General features: G+C 37.9%; 1 protein-coding gene across 1 annotated transcript in view; it reads right to left on the bottom strand.

Annotated features, from left to right (window-relative positions):
• Positions 1-19,294, bottom strand: part of CNTNAP4 (contactin associated protein family member 4) — a 247,457-nt gene that overhangs the window by 208,491 nt on the left and 19,672 nt on the right. Inside the window, 1 exon segment of the mRNA XM_055304701.1 lies at positions 4,200-4,310. Coding sequence (XP_055160676.1) covers positions 4,200-4,310 — 111 coding nt within the window.

Genomic DNA, 19,294 nt, shown 5'->3' with positions numbered 1-19,294 from the left:
ATCTCCTAATCCTGGAGATAAGTTAGGGCAGGAGACAGAAAAATCAGGCAGAGCTAGTAAGAAGTCATGTACTCACAGCCTGAATCAGCAGGAAGGGGTATGCCCCTTGCAATTTAGATAATTATTCAGGTGCCAAGGGCATGTCAGTTTCCAGGATTAATGGGGAGGCAGGTGATATAGAAGCAAATAAACTGCTGGCATCTTTTGTTCTCTCACACAGATAAGAAAAGGCCATCCCCAATGCACCAAATTCGTATTCTCAGTCAGGAAGCTTGCCCACCCCATCTCTGGTCCTGGGGACCCCTCAGGTACACTCCTGACCCATACTCATTGTGCCAAAGAGGCTCCTCTTTCTAAAGAAGGGGAGTTTTTCCAGTGCTGTGCAACATTCATCTCTTACTCTTTCCCTCATAAAGAAAGTATTGGTTATTAAGTGCATTAATGTTATCATTTTTTAAATGTGATAATTATAAGAGATTTTATGCAATATGTTTAACAGCAGGAACATTCACCTCATCTGTCCTCTTAAGCACTGACATGCATCATGTATACCTTGGGGATTTATCTTTTGGATTTTAATTTAGGCATCATAGTTGTATGGGAACAAGCACAATGATTCAGGGCAGTAAAAATCATCAAATAATTCTGTATAGAATATCATAATTATTCTCATTAGAAGTACACCCGAAAATGGGAGTTCTCTCAGTCAATTAACCAAATATGCTAATTTCTCTACAGATAGATGTTTGATTTTAATAGCAAATGCTACAGGCATGGGGAAAACATTGCTCTATAAGCATTTAGAATAGAAGGGTTTAGCTGCAGTTAAAAAAACAGCGGGAAAATAGAGACAAACATTCTACTTTCTAGCAAAATAGGATATATTTTGATCTTACAGAATAGATGAGAGAAAACCTACAGTTTTTTTCACTTATGGAAGCAATCTGCTATTTAAATAGACACATGTACATATATATATGTTTGCACTCATACATTTAAGTATTTTATTTTGCTAAAATAAAAAATATTTGTATATAATGACTCTATTTATTCCTTTATTATTTTACGTGTATACACAAGTATATCAGTTTGCAATAACCCATTTCCTAGGTTTCGCAAGTACATGAAAATAAAACTTTCATTTGGATTACACTGCAGCATGAACAACAGTTCTACATATGTGGCTTCCTTATATTCTGTCCTAAGAACACACTGGACTATCAAATGGCGCACTAGAGCCTGTTTGAACTTGGCATAGACAACAGTAACTTTAGTTGCCCATCATAATTCAAACTACACTGAAACTGCAACAATATGGTATTATATAAAGGCAGAGAAAGACTGAATTCTTCTATGTAGCTAGTATTTGCAGTGATGGGTTTTTGTTGATCTATGTTGTTTACCATTACATTTGCACTACACTTCTCTGAACTATGACATCTTTCAGGTTCAAATTGAGAGGCATCCAGTACAAAAGTATGGAAAACAAGTCATTTACTCAAAGGCACTTGTCCTAGCTTCCCAGTGGCTGCTACCACTAACTAGGCAGCTTAAAACAACAGAACTTACTCTCACAGTTTTGGAGGCTGGAAGTCCAAAATCAAAGTATCAGCAGGTCCATGTGCCTCCCTCTGGAGACTTTAGGGAAGACTCCTTCCCTGCCTCCTCCTAGACTCTGGCAGTTGCTAGCAATACAGACATTTCTTGGTTTATAGCCAGATCATTCCAATTTCTGCTTCCATTTCTACATCTTGCATTTCCACATGGCCTTCTTCTCTTGGTCTCTTCTGTCTCTGTGTGTCTCCAAATCTTACTCTCTTTGGAAGGCCTGATCTGGAGCTTGCCCTAAGCCAGTATGACCTCATTCCATATGACCTTAACTTGATCACACTGCAGAGACCTATGTCCAAATAGAGTCACATTCATAGGTATCAGGGTTAGAACTTGGATATATCCTTCTGGAGGACACAACTCAACCGACAACAGCACTCAAGTGACAAAATTAAATTAATATGCCTTAAAAAAATGTTCATTTTTCTTCCTCCCTCCTGGTAGACTCATTATGTTCAAAACTATCTTTTCCTGGTCTCCTTCTCCCACCACGGGGCCTCATTATTTTCACAGTTAAAGTCATGGTTGCATTTATCTCACGGATGGAGAACTGCAGCTGGATAAGCTTGATTCTTTGTTTCTTGTTTGTCTGTTCTTTGGCTCTAAGTTTTCTAGATTCCACAGGAAAGAGGTCGCTCTATCTGTGTTTCTGGGATACTGAGACCTTTATTTGTTGATTTGGTTTATTTATACACCACCTCCTGACTTGATTAAACACCTTTCTACAGCCTGATCTAAATATACTACAAGGAAAGTTGATAGTAGAAATAATATATAGCCTTTAATAAATCACTCAAAATCTGACATTCCTTTGTAAACACTCAATGTAATTATGAGGAAAGAAAAAAGAAAAGCTAAATAAAAAAGAAAAAATGTAATCAAGTAGGTTGACAACCAGCAAAAGATAATTAAAATGATCCTGTTTTGTTTCTCCATTTCATTAACATGCAAATGAGATTCATGAAGTTTGATACTGTGGTTCACCAAGAGCCATAGAAACGAATTAAGAATGAAAATGAGTCTCACTGATGGAGACTTCTGATGAGTCTATAAATTAATGTAAAATATGATTTGATCCAATTAATAACATATACATTTTGGGCGATTTATTGAATCTCAGCAAATGAAATAAAGAAAAATAGTTAAATTAAATGTTCTATCCTTCCATGGGCCAGATCCTAGGAAAGCTCTTGTTACTCAAATAGAGCAGTGGTAGATGTAAAACCCTGACTTACTTTGAAAGGGAGGATAAGATGGAGATCTCATTGTAAGATCAGTGTTGGGATGTCAAGTATTCCTGTAGGAGCTGGACTGGTCATCAGAGGGGCTAGAAGAGCTCACTTGCCTCTGGTCAGCAAAGAATTCAGAATTGCAAATAGGGAAAAAGAGTCCAGTGTGACAAATAACCCTCACTACAAGGCAAATAAAAGTAACAGATGAGTGCTAATCTACACAAATCCATTCAAGGCTCCTCAAATTCCTCATGCAATACAAGGACCTCTGTGCTTGCTCTGCCATTGATGCTTTCACACTCAGAAACACATATAAGTGACTGTCTCAAATAATAGGAGATAACATTTTAAAATACACTTAAATTTAAAGTCATGCTAAAGTGTTAGATATTTATCATGTGTACCAGATGGCAAAACACAGACACACACACACATATGATGTATTTGTTATGTCCAATGTTCATTGTGTTCAAGCATTATAACGGCACTGAGGATAACATCAAGGAGAAAAATGAGAAGAAGTGGCTGACATATGGCATGCGAGAAGGGGATAATAAATGAGCAAATCACGGTTTCAATAATATATGATGTCGGTGTCTATTTTCTCGTGGTTGCTAAAAATGTTTTCTGTGTTAGGATTGCCAAGCCTCTTTCCATAGAATGTAAGTGCAGATGGCTTCTGCCTCAGCATATTATGGAAAGGGGCCACGCTGATGCTGTTTCTAAGCGCGCACAGTTTTGAAACTCTCTCTTACTTCAATAGCAAGTTGTCTTTTAATTATCTGCACTTTCCTTTAAACATATTCAAGCAATCAAACACAACCTACCTAAGAGATTGTCAACAATATGAACAGAGGATTCCTAAAGGAGCACGAAACTTATTAAGTTCCCTTTCCTCCACAGGAGAAAATCATGTCATCGACATTGAGAATTAAACAAACTGAGGGATTCTTATTTTTAAATAATTAACATGTTTGGAAATTACTTCTTCTTGCAAGCTTCCTGTTTAACCTGAAGTAGAGGGTCAATTAAATTTTCCTGGCTACAGTATGCAGAATGACTGTAGATTGTACTAGAAAGGTTTATTTTATAAAAGAAATATAAAGCTCACCATGCTGAAGGAATTTGGTGGTTTAGGTGTTGAAATGATGATACAGGATTTTAAAATGGGAAATGACCCTTTGCCATTCCAGAATCAGGCCTGCAGGTCATACAGTTCCCATGAGTTCCAGCCATTTGCTGACTGAGACACATACTTCCTTTTATAACATATCCTTTATAATGATTTTCTTACATGAAAATGGAAAATTAATGAGATTCATCATGAACCAATCTGAAGGAAAAAAGCAGACTTACCATCTCTTCGATTTAGCCTTGCAAATCCAGCACCATGACTGCTAGAAAGTTCAGATGAACTGCTGAATGATGCCTGAGACAAGGTAGACACCAGAGGCTCATCACAATCATCTGCCAAAAGGGGAAATCCACATTCAGGTTAGTACAGTGCTAACAGCTTTCTTGGATTCAATAGACCAAACAAACAAAACAAAATACTAAGATCTCTACCAATATGCCCACTGCTTATATGCCATTTTCTATTAGAGGTCTAATAAGTTCAGTAAGAAAAGAAAAAGAACTTTAAAGACATGAGAATATGAAAATAGGGAAGAAAAATTTCACAGATATTATAAAATAATATCTTGAGGTTGAAAAAAGGTTTACCTAAGCAAGAAACAAGAAATATTTAATCAGTATACCAAATTTATAAATAAATGTATATAAGAAAAGATGAACAAATTAAACTATATTAAAATTAAGAAATTATGGTTCCCAAAAGACACATAAAGAGAAACATTACCTGTGGGAAGTATGTGGAACACAGCATATGATTAGTATTCCAAATTAAGAAAACCAAAATAAAATAAAGGAAAACAGGGGCGCCTGGGGGCCTAAGCTGGTTGAGCATCTAAGTCTTGGTTTCAGCTCAGGTCATGATCTCATGGATCATGAGATGGAGCCCTAGGTCAGGCTCCATGCTCAGTGGGGACTCTGCTTGAAGATTCTTTCCTTCTGCCCCTCCCCCAACTGACGTGTGTGTGTGTGTGTGTGTGTGTGTGTGTGTGTGTGTGTGCGCACGCGCGCTCTCTCTCTAAAATAAATAAATCTTAAAAAAAATAAAATAAAATAAATAAATCTTAAAAAAAATAAAGTAAAACAAAAACTACCTTTAAATCAGCTAGAAAACACACTTGGAAAAATGGCACATGGGAAGACCAGAGAGCTCACAGACTAAAATCTATATAAACTGATGCTCTAAGTCGTCAGTCAAAAAATATATATAAATCAAGACTACAATTAGATACTATTTTACAAACAGTATATTCAGAAGACTTTAGACTTCTGACAACACCAGATCATCTGGAGAACGTGGTCCAAAAGAAGCACCAATAGGCTGGTAGTGGGAGTGTGAATTTGAGCACCTACTTTAAAAAGAAACAGTTTTTCATTCGCGTGTACGTTTGAACTTTCCACACCCTGACATTCCTCCAATTCCATTAATATGTACGTCCTCCTGGGCAGAGTATCTCTAAGATGAACCACTGGTCTCAAGAAGTTTACCTTCTAACCCAAGGATGTGATATGAATACTAGTATTTTCTCTGTCTCATGAAAAGAGAAAAGTTGGGAAACAATGACCTAGAGAAACTCTTGCATTTGTGCACCAGGAGATGTGCAATTTCCAGCAATACTGCTCATGATAGGAAAGAATTGTTGACAACCCAAACATCCAATGACCAAAGAACAGTACATCAATAAATTGTAGTACTCTTTACAATGCAATAATACACAGCAGTACAAAGGAAATACACCAAGGCATACCAAAGAGAATGGCTGGATCTTAGACACAAAATTTGTAGTGAAAAAAATACAATTGTAGAAGACCATAGAATATATATTTGATAGTTTTGAGTATGTTAAAAATAAGCAAAGCTAGGCAATATGTTGCTTAAGAATATATGAGATTTTTAAAAAGCTATTTGAAAAAAAGAAATGAAAAGCATAAAATTCATGGGAGTGTTTACTTTGGGAGGAAGGCAATGTGTGTGTGTGTGCGTGTACAATATGTATATATATGTCAACATACACATAAGAATATATGCGAAAGTATACATCTGTCTATCATCTATCCTTTGAGAGAGGGAAAGTAAAAGAATCATCTCATGGTGACCTTGATATCCAGACATGCTTATTTTATTCAGCTAGTTCTTCATTCCATACAATCTTTACATATTTGTCTTTTATTTATATACATAATATGAATATTATATATAATAAATAAATTTATTTAATTTAATTTAAATAAGCAATTTTATTTAAATTAAATTAATCTAGGAATTATCCAGAGTCATCTGAAATTTTATGAAGCTTACTCTGCCCAGTTTTTTTTTTTTTTTTAAGTCATTAGTAGTTTCATTGTCTAAAGTGTAAGAGCTAAGTAAAAATTTACCACCTTAACAACACTGGCAGGCCTTTCAGAAGAATTTGCCTGAGATAGAATTTTACTTTTTAAAACTGTCTCATTTTCATTTAAAGTCCACTTTTTCTTCCTACACAACTTAAATTCTTTAGCTAACTCTTAAGACAGACTTGATAACTGGCCCACAGTTCCTGCATGTCTATTGATTGGCTTAAGTACTGTCACTGTCGATCTGGTGGTAAGACAAGTATTAAGGAATGCAGACATAAAGGGACACACAATCCATGGAGTGACAAAGGAAGTTCTGATTATGCCTAATCATGAGCAACTACCAAAATGCTTCAGTATACTGTGGAAAGGACAACGTGTGCGTCTGCATATGGGTCTCCACATGCAAGTCAGTGAATTATCTCTCTGGGGAAGGGGTGCATATGTAGGTGTGTTTACCAGAAGTACAGTCATTTTTGAATCATTATCAGTATTCAGGTGTAAGTGTGACAAAAAAAAGAGTGTTTAACTGCAATTCACAATCAATTATGCAGATTCAAATCGATGTTTCAGATGTAAAATGCCTCTCCAGTGCAATCACTCTTGAGGGCATATATTTACTGCTTATTTGTTTTTGCCATTATAAATTGAGAATCAATACTGTTCTATTTTTAGCTTAAAGTGGGATTAAAATAAGGAAGGGGTGTTCATTTCATTTATGGGGAAAAGGACATGAGATATGGGAAATGGGCCAGGGAGGCTTCTGGTGCTTGGTAAAGTTCCAGTTGTTGACCTGAGGGGTGATTACATGTTATTATGTTTTATCATGAGGATATACATTTCACCATGATCTACTGTGTCTTTATTTAGCAATAAAATATTCTAAAGTTATTCTTACATTAATAACAACATTCAGTGAATACTCTGTGCTAAGAACATACAATCATTTCACGTAGTTATTAATCTTTACCACTCTCCTCTTTGAGATACCAATATTACTGTTATTTTACAGATGAGGTAACTGAGATACAGACTTTGGTTAATTTGCTTGTCTTACTGTAGTGGAACCATGATATTCAAAGAGTGAATTGGGGTCTAGAATCTGGTATGTAAGAACATCATAAATACAATTACCATTTCTGTAGGTTTGGAGTACAGAAGATACCAGAATGACATAAATAAACTGTCTCTCAAGAAGTTGTATATTCTAATCCCAGATGTGCTAAGCAATTTATTACCCAAAAGCTATAAAATAGTAAACAAATTATAAAACTACTGGTCTTCAACAGTCTTGGACCAAGGGAGGGAGGTTTCAGGTAGTGTGATGAGTCTGGAGTAAAAGGAATATTTCCCTCTGGACCTTAATAAAATGGAATTCTGGGTTAAATAACAGCCTCCTATGAATTTAATTCCAGAAAAACAAGTTTTTTTCTAATTGTACCAGTAAATGCAGTAAGATGCAGTTCTAGACTTGCAAAGCTGAGAACCACACTGGATTTATCACCCCAGGGGACATTTAGTGACATTCAGAGACACTCTGGTCATCACAACTTGGGGAAATTCTAGAATCTGGTGGGTGAAGGCCAGGGATGCTCCTAAACATCCTATGGTGCACAGGGAAGCCCTCCACAACAAAAAATTATCTAGTCCCAATGTCAATAATGCACCAGCTGAGAAGCTGAGAAACCCTATCCTAGACTCTGGTAAAAGCAACCCAGTGAACTATTTTCTCTGGACTAGTCTCTCATCTACAACTCTCAGCTTCCTCAAATTTTCATGATTAATAATTTATAGCTTCTCAGAGTGCAAATGATCACTGTTCAGAGTGCATAGATATTTAAGTATTTAAGTAAGGAGCTTTCAAATCTGAAATAATATAATATTTCGGTTCAAAACATAACTATTATTTTTAAATAAAATACTATCTCAGAGCATTACCATCCTGGTCCCTTCATCAGAGACATATATATGTACTTTTATTATTATACACATAATAGTACATATGTATTATAGTATACACATATCATACTTGCATATGTACAAATGTGTACTTATGTATGTATACATGTATTAATATACAAATATACATATATGTACATACACATATTATAATGTATACATGTACATATAAAATATGTATAAAAGCTGTACAAATGCTAATTTGGCTATCAAATTGTAAATGATGGCATTCACTTACTGTATAGTATCTTTATATAAATATATATAAATATATTTTATATGTAACATAAACATGTGTTATTAATAAAAGGAAAACATATGCATATATACACACATAAATATGAATTCAGACAAACTAGAAATATACAAATATGTTATAGTTTATACATTATATGTACATATAAGTATAAATATACAAAGTTGTGTGTAAATATTTTATAAATGTACATGTTATATATACATCAGTGCACATGTCTATGCTATATAATATGTACATACAATTATATGCTATTATAAATACATACGCGTATTATATATAATGCATACAACGCATGTGTTGTATATATAATGTGCACATTTGCATATGTGACTGTGCAGCGTAGATACCGGGCTCTCGCACCCACCCCTGCAAGGCTCCGGAGGTCTGCCCACCACAAAAGCTGTCAAGTGCTAACTGTGTAGTGGGGACGTTGGCGGCGTAACCATCAGCCAGGGCAGCCCCTCCTGCCTCTGCGGGCAGACGAGCTGCACAGCCTGGGGCCCTTAGCTCACCTCACTTCTCTCCCAGGGCTGCAGCCAGCTCACCTCCGCTTCTGGCACATCGTGTGGCATGTGTGCCGCTCGCCCCTCCTCTGTCCAGCCCTTGCTTTGTACTGGCGTGGAGGCCCCAGCTCCCCACTCCCCTCGCGTTGTCTTTTGACATTTGGAAGGAAGGGTTCTAAATTACAGGGGTTAGGATGCAACTGCTTCGCTGCCCTCCCCACTTAATAGGATAGGCCCGACCTGGCCCTCAATGCCACTTCTGCACCCCTCACCACCTGCATATGCGACGGACTGTCTACCTCCCGCGAGAGAGCTCTGGCCTGCACCCACTTTCCTCCTCGGGGCTAGAGGGTGGGACGGGGGTGCTCACAGCTTCCCTCCAGGCTTCGGGCGGGCGGCCGTGGTGCACGCAGGGACTCAGCTCCCGCCCCACACCGCCCCACCCCTCCCCATCCCGCCCCGCCCCACCCCACCCCATCCCACCCCATCCCACCCCACCCCACCCAGCGCCACAGGTGAGGAGGCAGGACCACTGCCCCAACTCCCAGCAGGAACCTGATGAGGGCTGAGCGAACAGAAGGGGGGGCACATCTAGGTCAAAGGGCCACAGGAGCTCATTAAGACTCCAGTCACTAATGAAATTTAAAAATACAGTCATTAAGGGGGAAGGCTTGTACCATTCAAACGATTCAAAACGGTGGCAGGGCATGTTTGGTTCATTAATGTCTTTTTCTATTACAAGAAGAAATGGACATCACTCTTATTACTGTGTTTTCCCAAAATTATGTTACTTTGTATTCAACCTTTTTCATAGTCATTTTAGAATTTCCACATTAGCCTCCATACACTTAGATATGTGAAACTAGAGTTTTTAATCTGTTTTTGTAAAACAAAAAAAGATTGCATGAAGAAGACATTTTTAGTGAATTCTGCTAGAATATCCATATTAACTTAATTTATATTAAGACATTTGCATACACACGCACAAAGACACAAACCTACAGCCCTCAGGTCAATATCTCAGAAAAGTGACCATTTATTCTTCACATGAGAGAAAAACTTACCACTGTCATTAAAAAGACAATGATAAATTAGATCTCTGGCAAACTGTGTATATAAAAAACTCAATAGCCTCTTACAAATAAAGATGCAAGCTACAGTGAAAGTATTTTAATATAGCTTGATTGAAAGTAATTTAATTTTATTTTACAAAGGGCTTTAATGCATAATTCTCATAAGTAAGTAAAAGCCGTTCAGTTTTTAATAAAAGTAATTCAATTTTCTTAATCTCTTGTAATACTACCTGTACTAAGATAATAGGTATATATTATTAGCTGCTTATGTTCTCAGTGCCTCACATGTATTAACTCATTTGATCCTCAAAAATAGCCTATATTACTTGATAGTATTAACTCCATTAGACAATTGAAGAGTAAGGTACACCATGGTTAAATAATTTACCTAAGGATACAGAACTCCTATTCTGAGTAAGTACACTGTTGAAATAAGTATTAGTAATCTAAAATATACTTGACCAAAAACAGGGCTGATCTGCAGTAGCATTCAGCTAAGTTGTCACTGAGTAAAACAACCTTCTCTATTATTTGGAAGACCTGCCAAAATCATTTGCATGTCTGCTAATGAACCCATGTTTCCCAGAGGAATATTCATTGGAGAAGGATAGGATAGGACTGAATAGGATAGGATATGATGGGACAGGATAGGATAGATAGCAAACATACTTAATTTTTTTTTTAAAGTAGGCTCCATGCTGGGCATGGAGCCCAAGGCAAGACTTGAACTCACACCCCTGAGATCAAGACCTGAGCTGAGATCAAGAATCAGAAGCTTAACTGACTGAACCACCTAGGCACCCCCATGCTTAAAATATTTTAAAATTCCCCATACAACTAGAGGCAGGGGGTGAGATCTTTGACAGGGAGCTTTGGACACATTAGAATCTCAGTCTTTTCAGAAAAACCTAGTCCAAATACTCCATTGACAGAATCAGAATTAAGGAATGACCTTCCCTTCAAGAAATCCATTTCTTTGGGGATCCCTGGGTGGCACAGCGGTTTGGCGCCTGCCTTTGGCCCAGGGCGTGATCCTGGAGACCCGGGATCGAATCCCACATCAGGCTCCGGGTGCATGGAGCCTGCTTCTCCCTCTGCCTGTGTCTCTGCCAATCTCTCTCTCTCTCTCTCTGTAACTATCATAAATAAAAAATAAATAAATAAATCCATTTCTTTGAACAAAATGTTTTATCCTAATCTATATTATCAAAATTGTCATTCAGTTAAAATCAGAAATCATCAACTAATTTAAGAAAATATGGAACTATCCTGAGATATCAAAAATATTGTGTACAAGCCAAGATCTCATCCAAAAAGTTAGGCAATGATATTTTTCTTTTATCATAAGCCCAGTCTGAGTTAGTTCAACAAATTGTTCAGGCCTAGTTTCAAGATTCCAGGAATAGTCTCATCTCCCTACCCTGACATGACACAGGATCCAGTCCGTCAAGCACCTCTGACTCTTACAAATGGGAAATGGCCAGATGATATACAAAGATAGAACTCTGACCCATAACTTGGAGCAAGCAGCCCAGGAAGCCGACCTACTATCTATAGTAACACACACCTAATCAATCACATAGGATCCCCTGCTTCTACTTAGCCTGCTTTCTGCTTCCCCATGCCAGCGGCCTCCAATCTGAGCATACCTGAAGCCTCTCCCTTTTTTCCCCTTTAAAGATTTCCCTTCCCCCGCCTGCCTTTGAGTCTCTGCCAAACACAAGTGATGATGGCTGACTCACTTGCTATAGTGAACTCTGAATCACTAGCCTTTCCTTTCTAATGGTCTTCCTTTACTTCCGTGACACTGAATTTCTACCCATCTCTGCAGGCTCATCCCCACAGTTGTAATCATCCCAGGCATTCACTCAGCACATCAAGGAAAAGTCATAGAAGTCCATCCTAAGAACTTACAGGAGACCCAAATATGTTTGAAAAGCATCATCAACTTTCTGATAAAAAGTACACGGATCAGCTCCAGATGGTCTCTTCTGTGGAACATGCACCTTCAGTAATTCATCCTAGCTGCGTAGTAGAATCAATCACCTGGGGGAGATTTAAGACTTGCCTATGACTGTGCCCCATTCCAGGTCATTCTAACTTACTCCACCTGGGGTGTAGTTCAGCTGGGACCATGCTAGCTCAGAAACTAGTTAAACACACTTGCAAACTAATTCCTATCCAATGGAGAGTTTTGTTCCTCTTGCAAATGTCTTCATGCTTTTCCTACTATTTCATGAGGCTGTTTAAAGTTGAAAAATGGTTAGTGTTACACCCCACCCCGTTTCCCCTATGTAGCTATATCAACTGTCAGTGTGTGGAAACAGCTTACTACACAAGTAACATTCTGGCAAGAAAAAAAAAAAAGAAAAAGAATAAGTTTAAAGGAATACTGATACAAGTGGGCTCAAATAAAATATCAATTTTCAGAAGAGCAGGTGACAAAATATAGGCCAATCCTGATTTTATCTCTCATCATCATCCAAAATAATAAATTCAAAAAAATTATGATTTTTTTTTTTTATTTATGAGAGACAGACACAGGCAGAGGGAGAAGCAGACTCCACGGAGGGAGCCTGACGTGGGACTCGATCCCGGGTCTCCAGGATCACACCCTGGGCCGAAGGCGGCGCTAAACCACTGAGCCACCCGGGCGGCCCCAAAATAACATTTCAACTCAATTAAATGCCACTCACTATAGACCACTGCTAAATTCTTTAGCTTCTTTGAGTATTAAATTTGACCTCAGTATGAAAATTAACATTCACTTGAGGATACTAGCTTTAGATATAATAAGACAAACATAAGTTTCTAACTTAGTCAATCAATGGCTTAAACCTAAAAATAACATATTGCCCCAATTTAAAACAAGCATTTATTGGTATTTTTTCTAGAACTGAATCCGATTCATGGGTGATTTTCTAGTGGTCGAGAATTTATTAATGCAGCAGCCTCTCGGTTTCTATGCATTGTCTCCTACGTAAGCCGTGTGTGAATTACATATATAATTGTTAATACTCTGTGATGTTAATGGGATAAGCTTTCACTTGGAGGCAAACACTGGCTTATGCCGCAAGTTAGAGCCTTGGTTTGAATCGCTTTCCCAATTAATCTGCACAATTAATGGATTAATGGGAAAGCAGTTAAGTTTTAATGACAGCACAGCCAGAGGCTGATTGATTTTAGAGGTTTAATAGCAACTATTTAAAGTCCAGATTTTAGGACAAGGAGACCTGCAAATCCAACAAACAAAACCAACCAAAGGTGAAAGGGTAGAAATAATTACAAAGCAAAGAGAGCGCCAGAGCTCTAAGAATCTGTGCTCATCACAGACTTTTCCTGACAAAATGGCCACATTTTTAAATGAGTATAAAACTCAAAATAATGCAAATAGATTGCAGAATGTAAGACATAGATTAAGTTGACTTTAAATCTATGACAGAACAACTAAAGTCAAATGGTAATGAAGACATTTCTTTAAAAGAAAATAGGTTTAGGGGGATCCCTGGGTGGCTCAGTGGTTTAGCGCCTGCCTTTGGCTCAGGGCACAATCCTGGAGTCCCAGGATAACGTCCCACATCAGGCTCCCTGCATGGAGCCTGCTTCTCCCTCTGCCTGTGTCTCTGCCCCTCTCTCTCTCTCTATGTCTCTCATGAATAAATAAGTAAAATCTTAAAAAAAAAAAGAAAATAGATTTAAAAGTATATTATAAAAACTTTTTCTTCTACTTTTTCTTCTTTTTTGATAGGTTAATGTAAAAACTCTTGAGTGAATTACTATAGGAAATTGTTTTTCACAGCTCAGGAATAGAGACAGGAAGTTAATGGCTGCCACAGTAGTTTACTGATTATTGCTGATGTAACAAATTACCACACACTTGGTGTCTGAAAACAATACAAATTAATTATCTTACATTTCTGATGTCACAAGTCCAAACTTAGCTTCATGGGCTAAAATAAGGTTTCAGCAGAGCAATGTTCCTACCGGAGGCTCTGGGGGAGAATCTATTTGCTTTCTTTTTCCACCTTTACAGGTCTGTTGCCTTACACATGGCCTCTGAGCATCACACCTTCCCTGATTCTCCTACTTCTTTCAGTTTTGTGAATTCTTGTATTGACATTGAGCCTATCTGGATAATCCAGGATAACCTCCCCATCTCAAGAGCCTTAATCTAACAATACCTCCAAAATCCTTTTTGCCCTATAAAGGTAACATAGTCAAGTCAGAGATTCCAGGGATTAAGATGTGGACATCCTTGGAAGGCCATTACTCCGCCTACCACGGTTACCAAACTATAGGTATAGAACCAAGATAGGAAATTTTTTTGCAGAGTCTGTGGCTCAAAATATTACCCATTGATTGTTAAAAAGCACTTTTGAGTCTGATATGGGGACACATGTGTATTGCTTTAATGATGAGAACTCCCATTTTTAATAAGCCACTAGAGTTCATGGAATCCACACAAATGATTATAATTTAAGATAGACAAACTTGTTCATTCCTAAAGTTTTTTGGAAGATTACCCCATGCCGTTCTTCAATACACAAAGCTGGGACACTGTGAGAACCTGCTTTCTCTCCAAGTGACAGCCATACTTCCCCTTTCTCTATGATACTCCTCCTGATAACCACCCCACCACACACAGAAGGGTGCTTCTGGAATGTCCTTACCTGAATAGATATCTATTATAGCACCTCTTAGGTGGTCTGGTTCTCCACATGCTGGGATCACATGATCAGCATCACATGGCACCTGTCACCCCATATAGAAGCCAGCATATCATATAGCACAGTGATTTCAAGTACAGCTCTGGAGCCACTCTCCCTGGGCTCAAGTCCTGCCTCTGCCAATTACTAACTGATTTTAAACACTGTATTCAAACTGCCTTCTTCCATCTCCAAATGGGGATCATTATACTGAGGTAAATAGGGTCTTCTGAGGATTAAATGAGTCAGCATATAAAGAGTACTGGCACCTGGTGTACAGTAAGTACTATATAAGTGTTTGTGATTGCTGCCTTAAGTGTTTATTATTATAAATTCAAAAACTTCAAGAGTTGGAAATGAATAAAATTTAGCTGGGTATCTCTTACAAAATCTTATTACAAGAATTTTCCCCTGAGAAGGAGAAGAGGGGGGCAGCATTTAACACACCTAAACACAGTGTCACCTTTCCCTCTAAAAAAATTGGCACAGAATTATTAACCCAAAAAAGGGAGTAAAATCTCCTTATGATGCACTTTTTTCCCATTAAAAAACAAATTTTAGTGTTCCAAAAGGCCAAAATTTTCTTTATATCTCTTGAGCTTTAGATTTGTTTCATTTATTCTAGGAAAACAGAATTCAAGACTGCATATGATGCAGAAATTGAGTGGCCGTAATTCCCAAGGAAAGTAGAAAGGAATTCAGAGAACACGGGCATCTCTTCATTTGGATACCTTTGATGATGTAGTTAGAATGTTCAGAGCATTCACGCTGTGCCCAGCTATATCATATGTGCACGAAGTCACAGCAATGATGACCTCCTAAGTATGTGCTATTTCCATTAACTGATATTTTCAACCTGAAATTGCAATGTTTTAGACTTTGATTCCTAGAGGGAAAATTGACTAAGCCTCAATTCAGTTCCTATTCTAGTTATATTAGATGATACTTCGACATTTCTGAGCAAATACTCTATTTTATTACTAAATTATTTTGAGAGTTGTTATTTGTATCTCAAAATATCACACTTAAAGATGAAGGCTGAAATGCTTCATAGTGATAAGGAGTTTTTCTGCAGATAAATGCTTTTTAATAAGTGAGGCCGTAAAGCAATTTTAATAAACAGCTATTTCTAAAGGGTGGAAGAGAGGGTACCAAGCCAACTAGAAACAAAAAGCTTCCCTGAGTATTAACATGAAATTAGATGGAGGATATTTCCATTTCATTGGTTAAGATTGTTGTGTTTGATTTTATAATCAAGCAAAAGACCAGCTCGGCTGGCCTTGGGGCACATGTCCACTCTGTTTTTGACAGTTTAGTTAAAAGCTAGCTGAGGAGATGTGTGTTAGCTCAATAAGAGAACAAGCTTTCTAAAAAATAAATAAATAAAAAATAAAAAATAAAATAAGAGAACAAGCTGATACCTGCTCTGAGCTCTGGAACCTCCCTCTTTCCAACAAGGCCACACCTCCACCACAGAACCACCACTCTTGTAAGGATACTTGGATGTTTCCAGCCCCTCATCTCCTTAAATATGAGTAGCACCATGGCACAGGCCCCTCTCTGCTGGTAAGATAGCCAAGTCTGTGAGTCCTTCTAAGGGATTCTGAAACAGCCTCCAAAATTCTATCCCCTTGTGACAGACACTTCATATAACCTTCTCCCTTGAGCACAGGCAAAGTCTGTGAATACAATGGGACATCATTCCTATGATTATATTATATTAAATGGCAAAAGGTATTTTGCAAATGTTAATTAATTAAGATCCCTAATTTAGTTGTTTTTAGTTACTCAAAAGGGAGATTAATTTGGGTGGACATGACCTAATCAGGGGAGCCCTTCAAAAAGTCCTAAAAATCAAAGACAGAAGTCAGAGAGACATGAAGCATGGGTGGGTAAAACTACTCCCCCCAGCCTTGAAGGAGCAAACCGCCATGTTGCGGAGAGGGCCATACAGTAAGCAATGGCTGCTAGGGGCTCAGAAGAGACCCAGACTGACAACAAGCTAGACAATCAAGGGCCTCAACTCTCAAGGAGCTAAACTCTGCTAACACACATGTGAGTCTGGAGAAGACTCCAAGCCTTAGAGGAGACCGTAGGATGCACCCTCAGTGTTTCTATGTCTTTCATCTCTTTCTAAAACTATCGTAACCCTTCCAACATCCTGATAACATTCCTTATACCAAATACTGGAGACTCATTTACTTCCAGGTCTTTCAGTGTGTCTGAGTTCACATATTACTTACAAACCCCACTATGTTAGTTGTTACTGTTATCTGAGATGTAGGTACTATGCCCCAAATTAAATTAGAAATTATTAAAAACAGAAAACACACACACACAAAAAAAAACAGGAAACACATGTTTCCATTCCTTTGCATATCCTACCATGATCTACTTTGGGCATCAAAACATGATCTTTTAAAAAATCTTTGCATAGTGGCCCTTTGACTTTAGAAGTTAAATTACTGGCTTAAAATTATCCTTGGAACTTTGACTATGCTGATGGTATCTTAAGTGGCCATGATACATCATTTTATTTTAAAAGACTGCCATGAGGGTGTCTCAGCGGTTGAGCGTCTGCCTTTGGCTCAGGGCCTGATCCTGGAGTTCCAGGATCAAGTCCCACATCGGGCTCCTTGCAGGGAGCCTGCTTCTCCTCCCTCAGCCTGTGTCTCTGCCTCTCTTTCTGTGTTTCTCATGAATAAATAAATAAAATCTTTAAAATAAATAAATAAAAGACTACCATGAAAAAAATAATAATTAAAAAAATAAAATAAAAATTAAATAAATAAATGAATAAACAAATAAATAAAAGACTACTATGCCTTAAAACTGGTAACTCTCCTGTCATAAAACAAAACTCAACAGTGCCATTCAAAATGTTTCTCTTTTTTTAAGCTAATTATTTATATACTTCTACTCACACTTCTCTGGAAGTAGAATAATGTATAGCTTTTACTTTGATGTCGTAGATATAAGTTATCTCTTTCATGTCAGTTCCTACAAAATGTTGCTGACCCAGTATTTGTTTACTTGTTCCTACCCTCACCTCTCCAATATAAAAGATGTCTTCTCGACCCATCACTCAGGTACATCCCTGACACATGTCATAGCATCTAATCTACTACATCTTCATGTTGAGAAGCTAAGGCATTCCTACAATGAACTGATCTGTGCCAATGTACCAATGATATTTTAACTGGAGCCCTCTACTGAAAAATGCTAAGAACAGTACTAGTTACACATATTGTATGCTACATCCCAGCCACATTAAATCCTTACAAGAATCCTGTGAGGAAAACATTGTCTCCATTTTCTAGATGTGGACTTGAAGGTCAGGAATTTAAATTTCTGGCTGAAGGCTTTGGGCTTCTTACTTTTGGCCATTCAGTGCCTTTACTTTGAATAACTACGTTACCCTGCCAGCACAACTCTCCCACTCTATTGCTCGAACCCTTAAAGAGTTACTGGAGCAAGGTACACTGGATATGTTGTCCTAAAAGGACAGGATATGGGATAGGTAAGCTTCTTTGGATTAAGGACAATGGAACATATTCTTTGTGGTGACATTTCTTTAAATGTGCATCAGTGATACTCCAGACATCATTTGCAAAAATTTGGCTTACTCAACCTTTTTGAAGATAAAACATTGTGATAAATGAAATTAAAAATCTCTACCAGCTTTTTGCTCCATTCCTTTCCTTGGTAAAAGAGATCCTAAGGGTCTGCATATCAGAAAACTTATAAAAGTGGTCCTCTTGGAGATGGTTAGCAACTCAGTTGGCCAGTATCCCTGTAGGCAGTTGAGCCCTTGGAGAGCTTTATATGGCTGCAGCCTCCATTACTTCCAGGATGTGGTCACTACACTCACCGGCTTTCTGCCTCAATTTCACATTCTAATAAATTTCTCCACTTGGAGGTTGAGAATTTAGGCTATTATTAAGGCTCTGGCTGCTTCTCAGCACTACCCTCCTCCCACCCTACCCCTCCACACATGAATGGAATAATCAAAATAATCTAATAATAATAAATAATCTAATTGCTCTCCATAAAATCTGGAACATTCACTCTAAACTCGTCTTCAATTCTACTTCCTCCTGTGCTATTAACCCTTCATATGAATGTCCAAGACCATTATATTTGGGTTAAATTTGATGATCACATTTTGATTAAACTAGCAGTTCTGTTCTGGTTCACTGCCCTATGCCAGTGCAAGACCATCATCTTGGAATTTCCTCCACACAAGGAGCCACTGGATGACCTCCTTAGGCTCAAGTGTCCTCTTGGCACCCTGTATAAGACTCTTTCACAATAATTAATACAGTGAAATTCTGTGCTCCATGCTTTCATCCCTGTCGATATGTTCAACCCCATGGTGTAGTTGGAAAGGCTCCATGCTTCTGGTTGTGACAGTAAAATCAAAGGTGGCCATAAGGACACTGAAAGACAAAGAAGCAGTAATATGTGACCACTTGCATAGATGCAT

The sequence above is a fragment of the Nyctereutes procyonoides genome, unplaced genomic scaffold (genome assembly GCF_905146905.1).
Source record: "Nyctereutes procyonoides isolate TBG_1078 unplaced genomic scaffold, NYPRO_anot_genome, whole genome shotgun sequence".
Lineage (NCBI taxonomy): Eukaryota > Metazoa > Chordata > Mammalia > Carnivora > Canidae > Nyctereutes > Nyctereutes procyonoides.
This window is presented reverse-complemented; position numbering and strand designations above follow the sequence as displayed.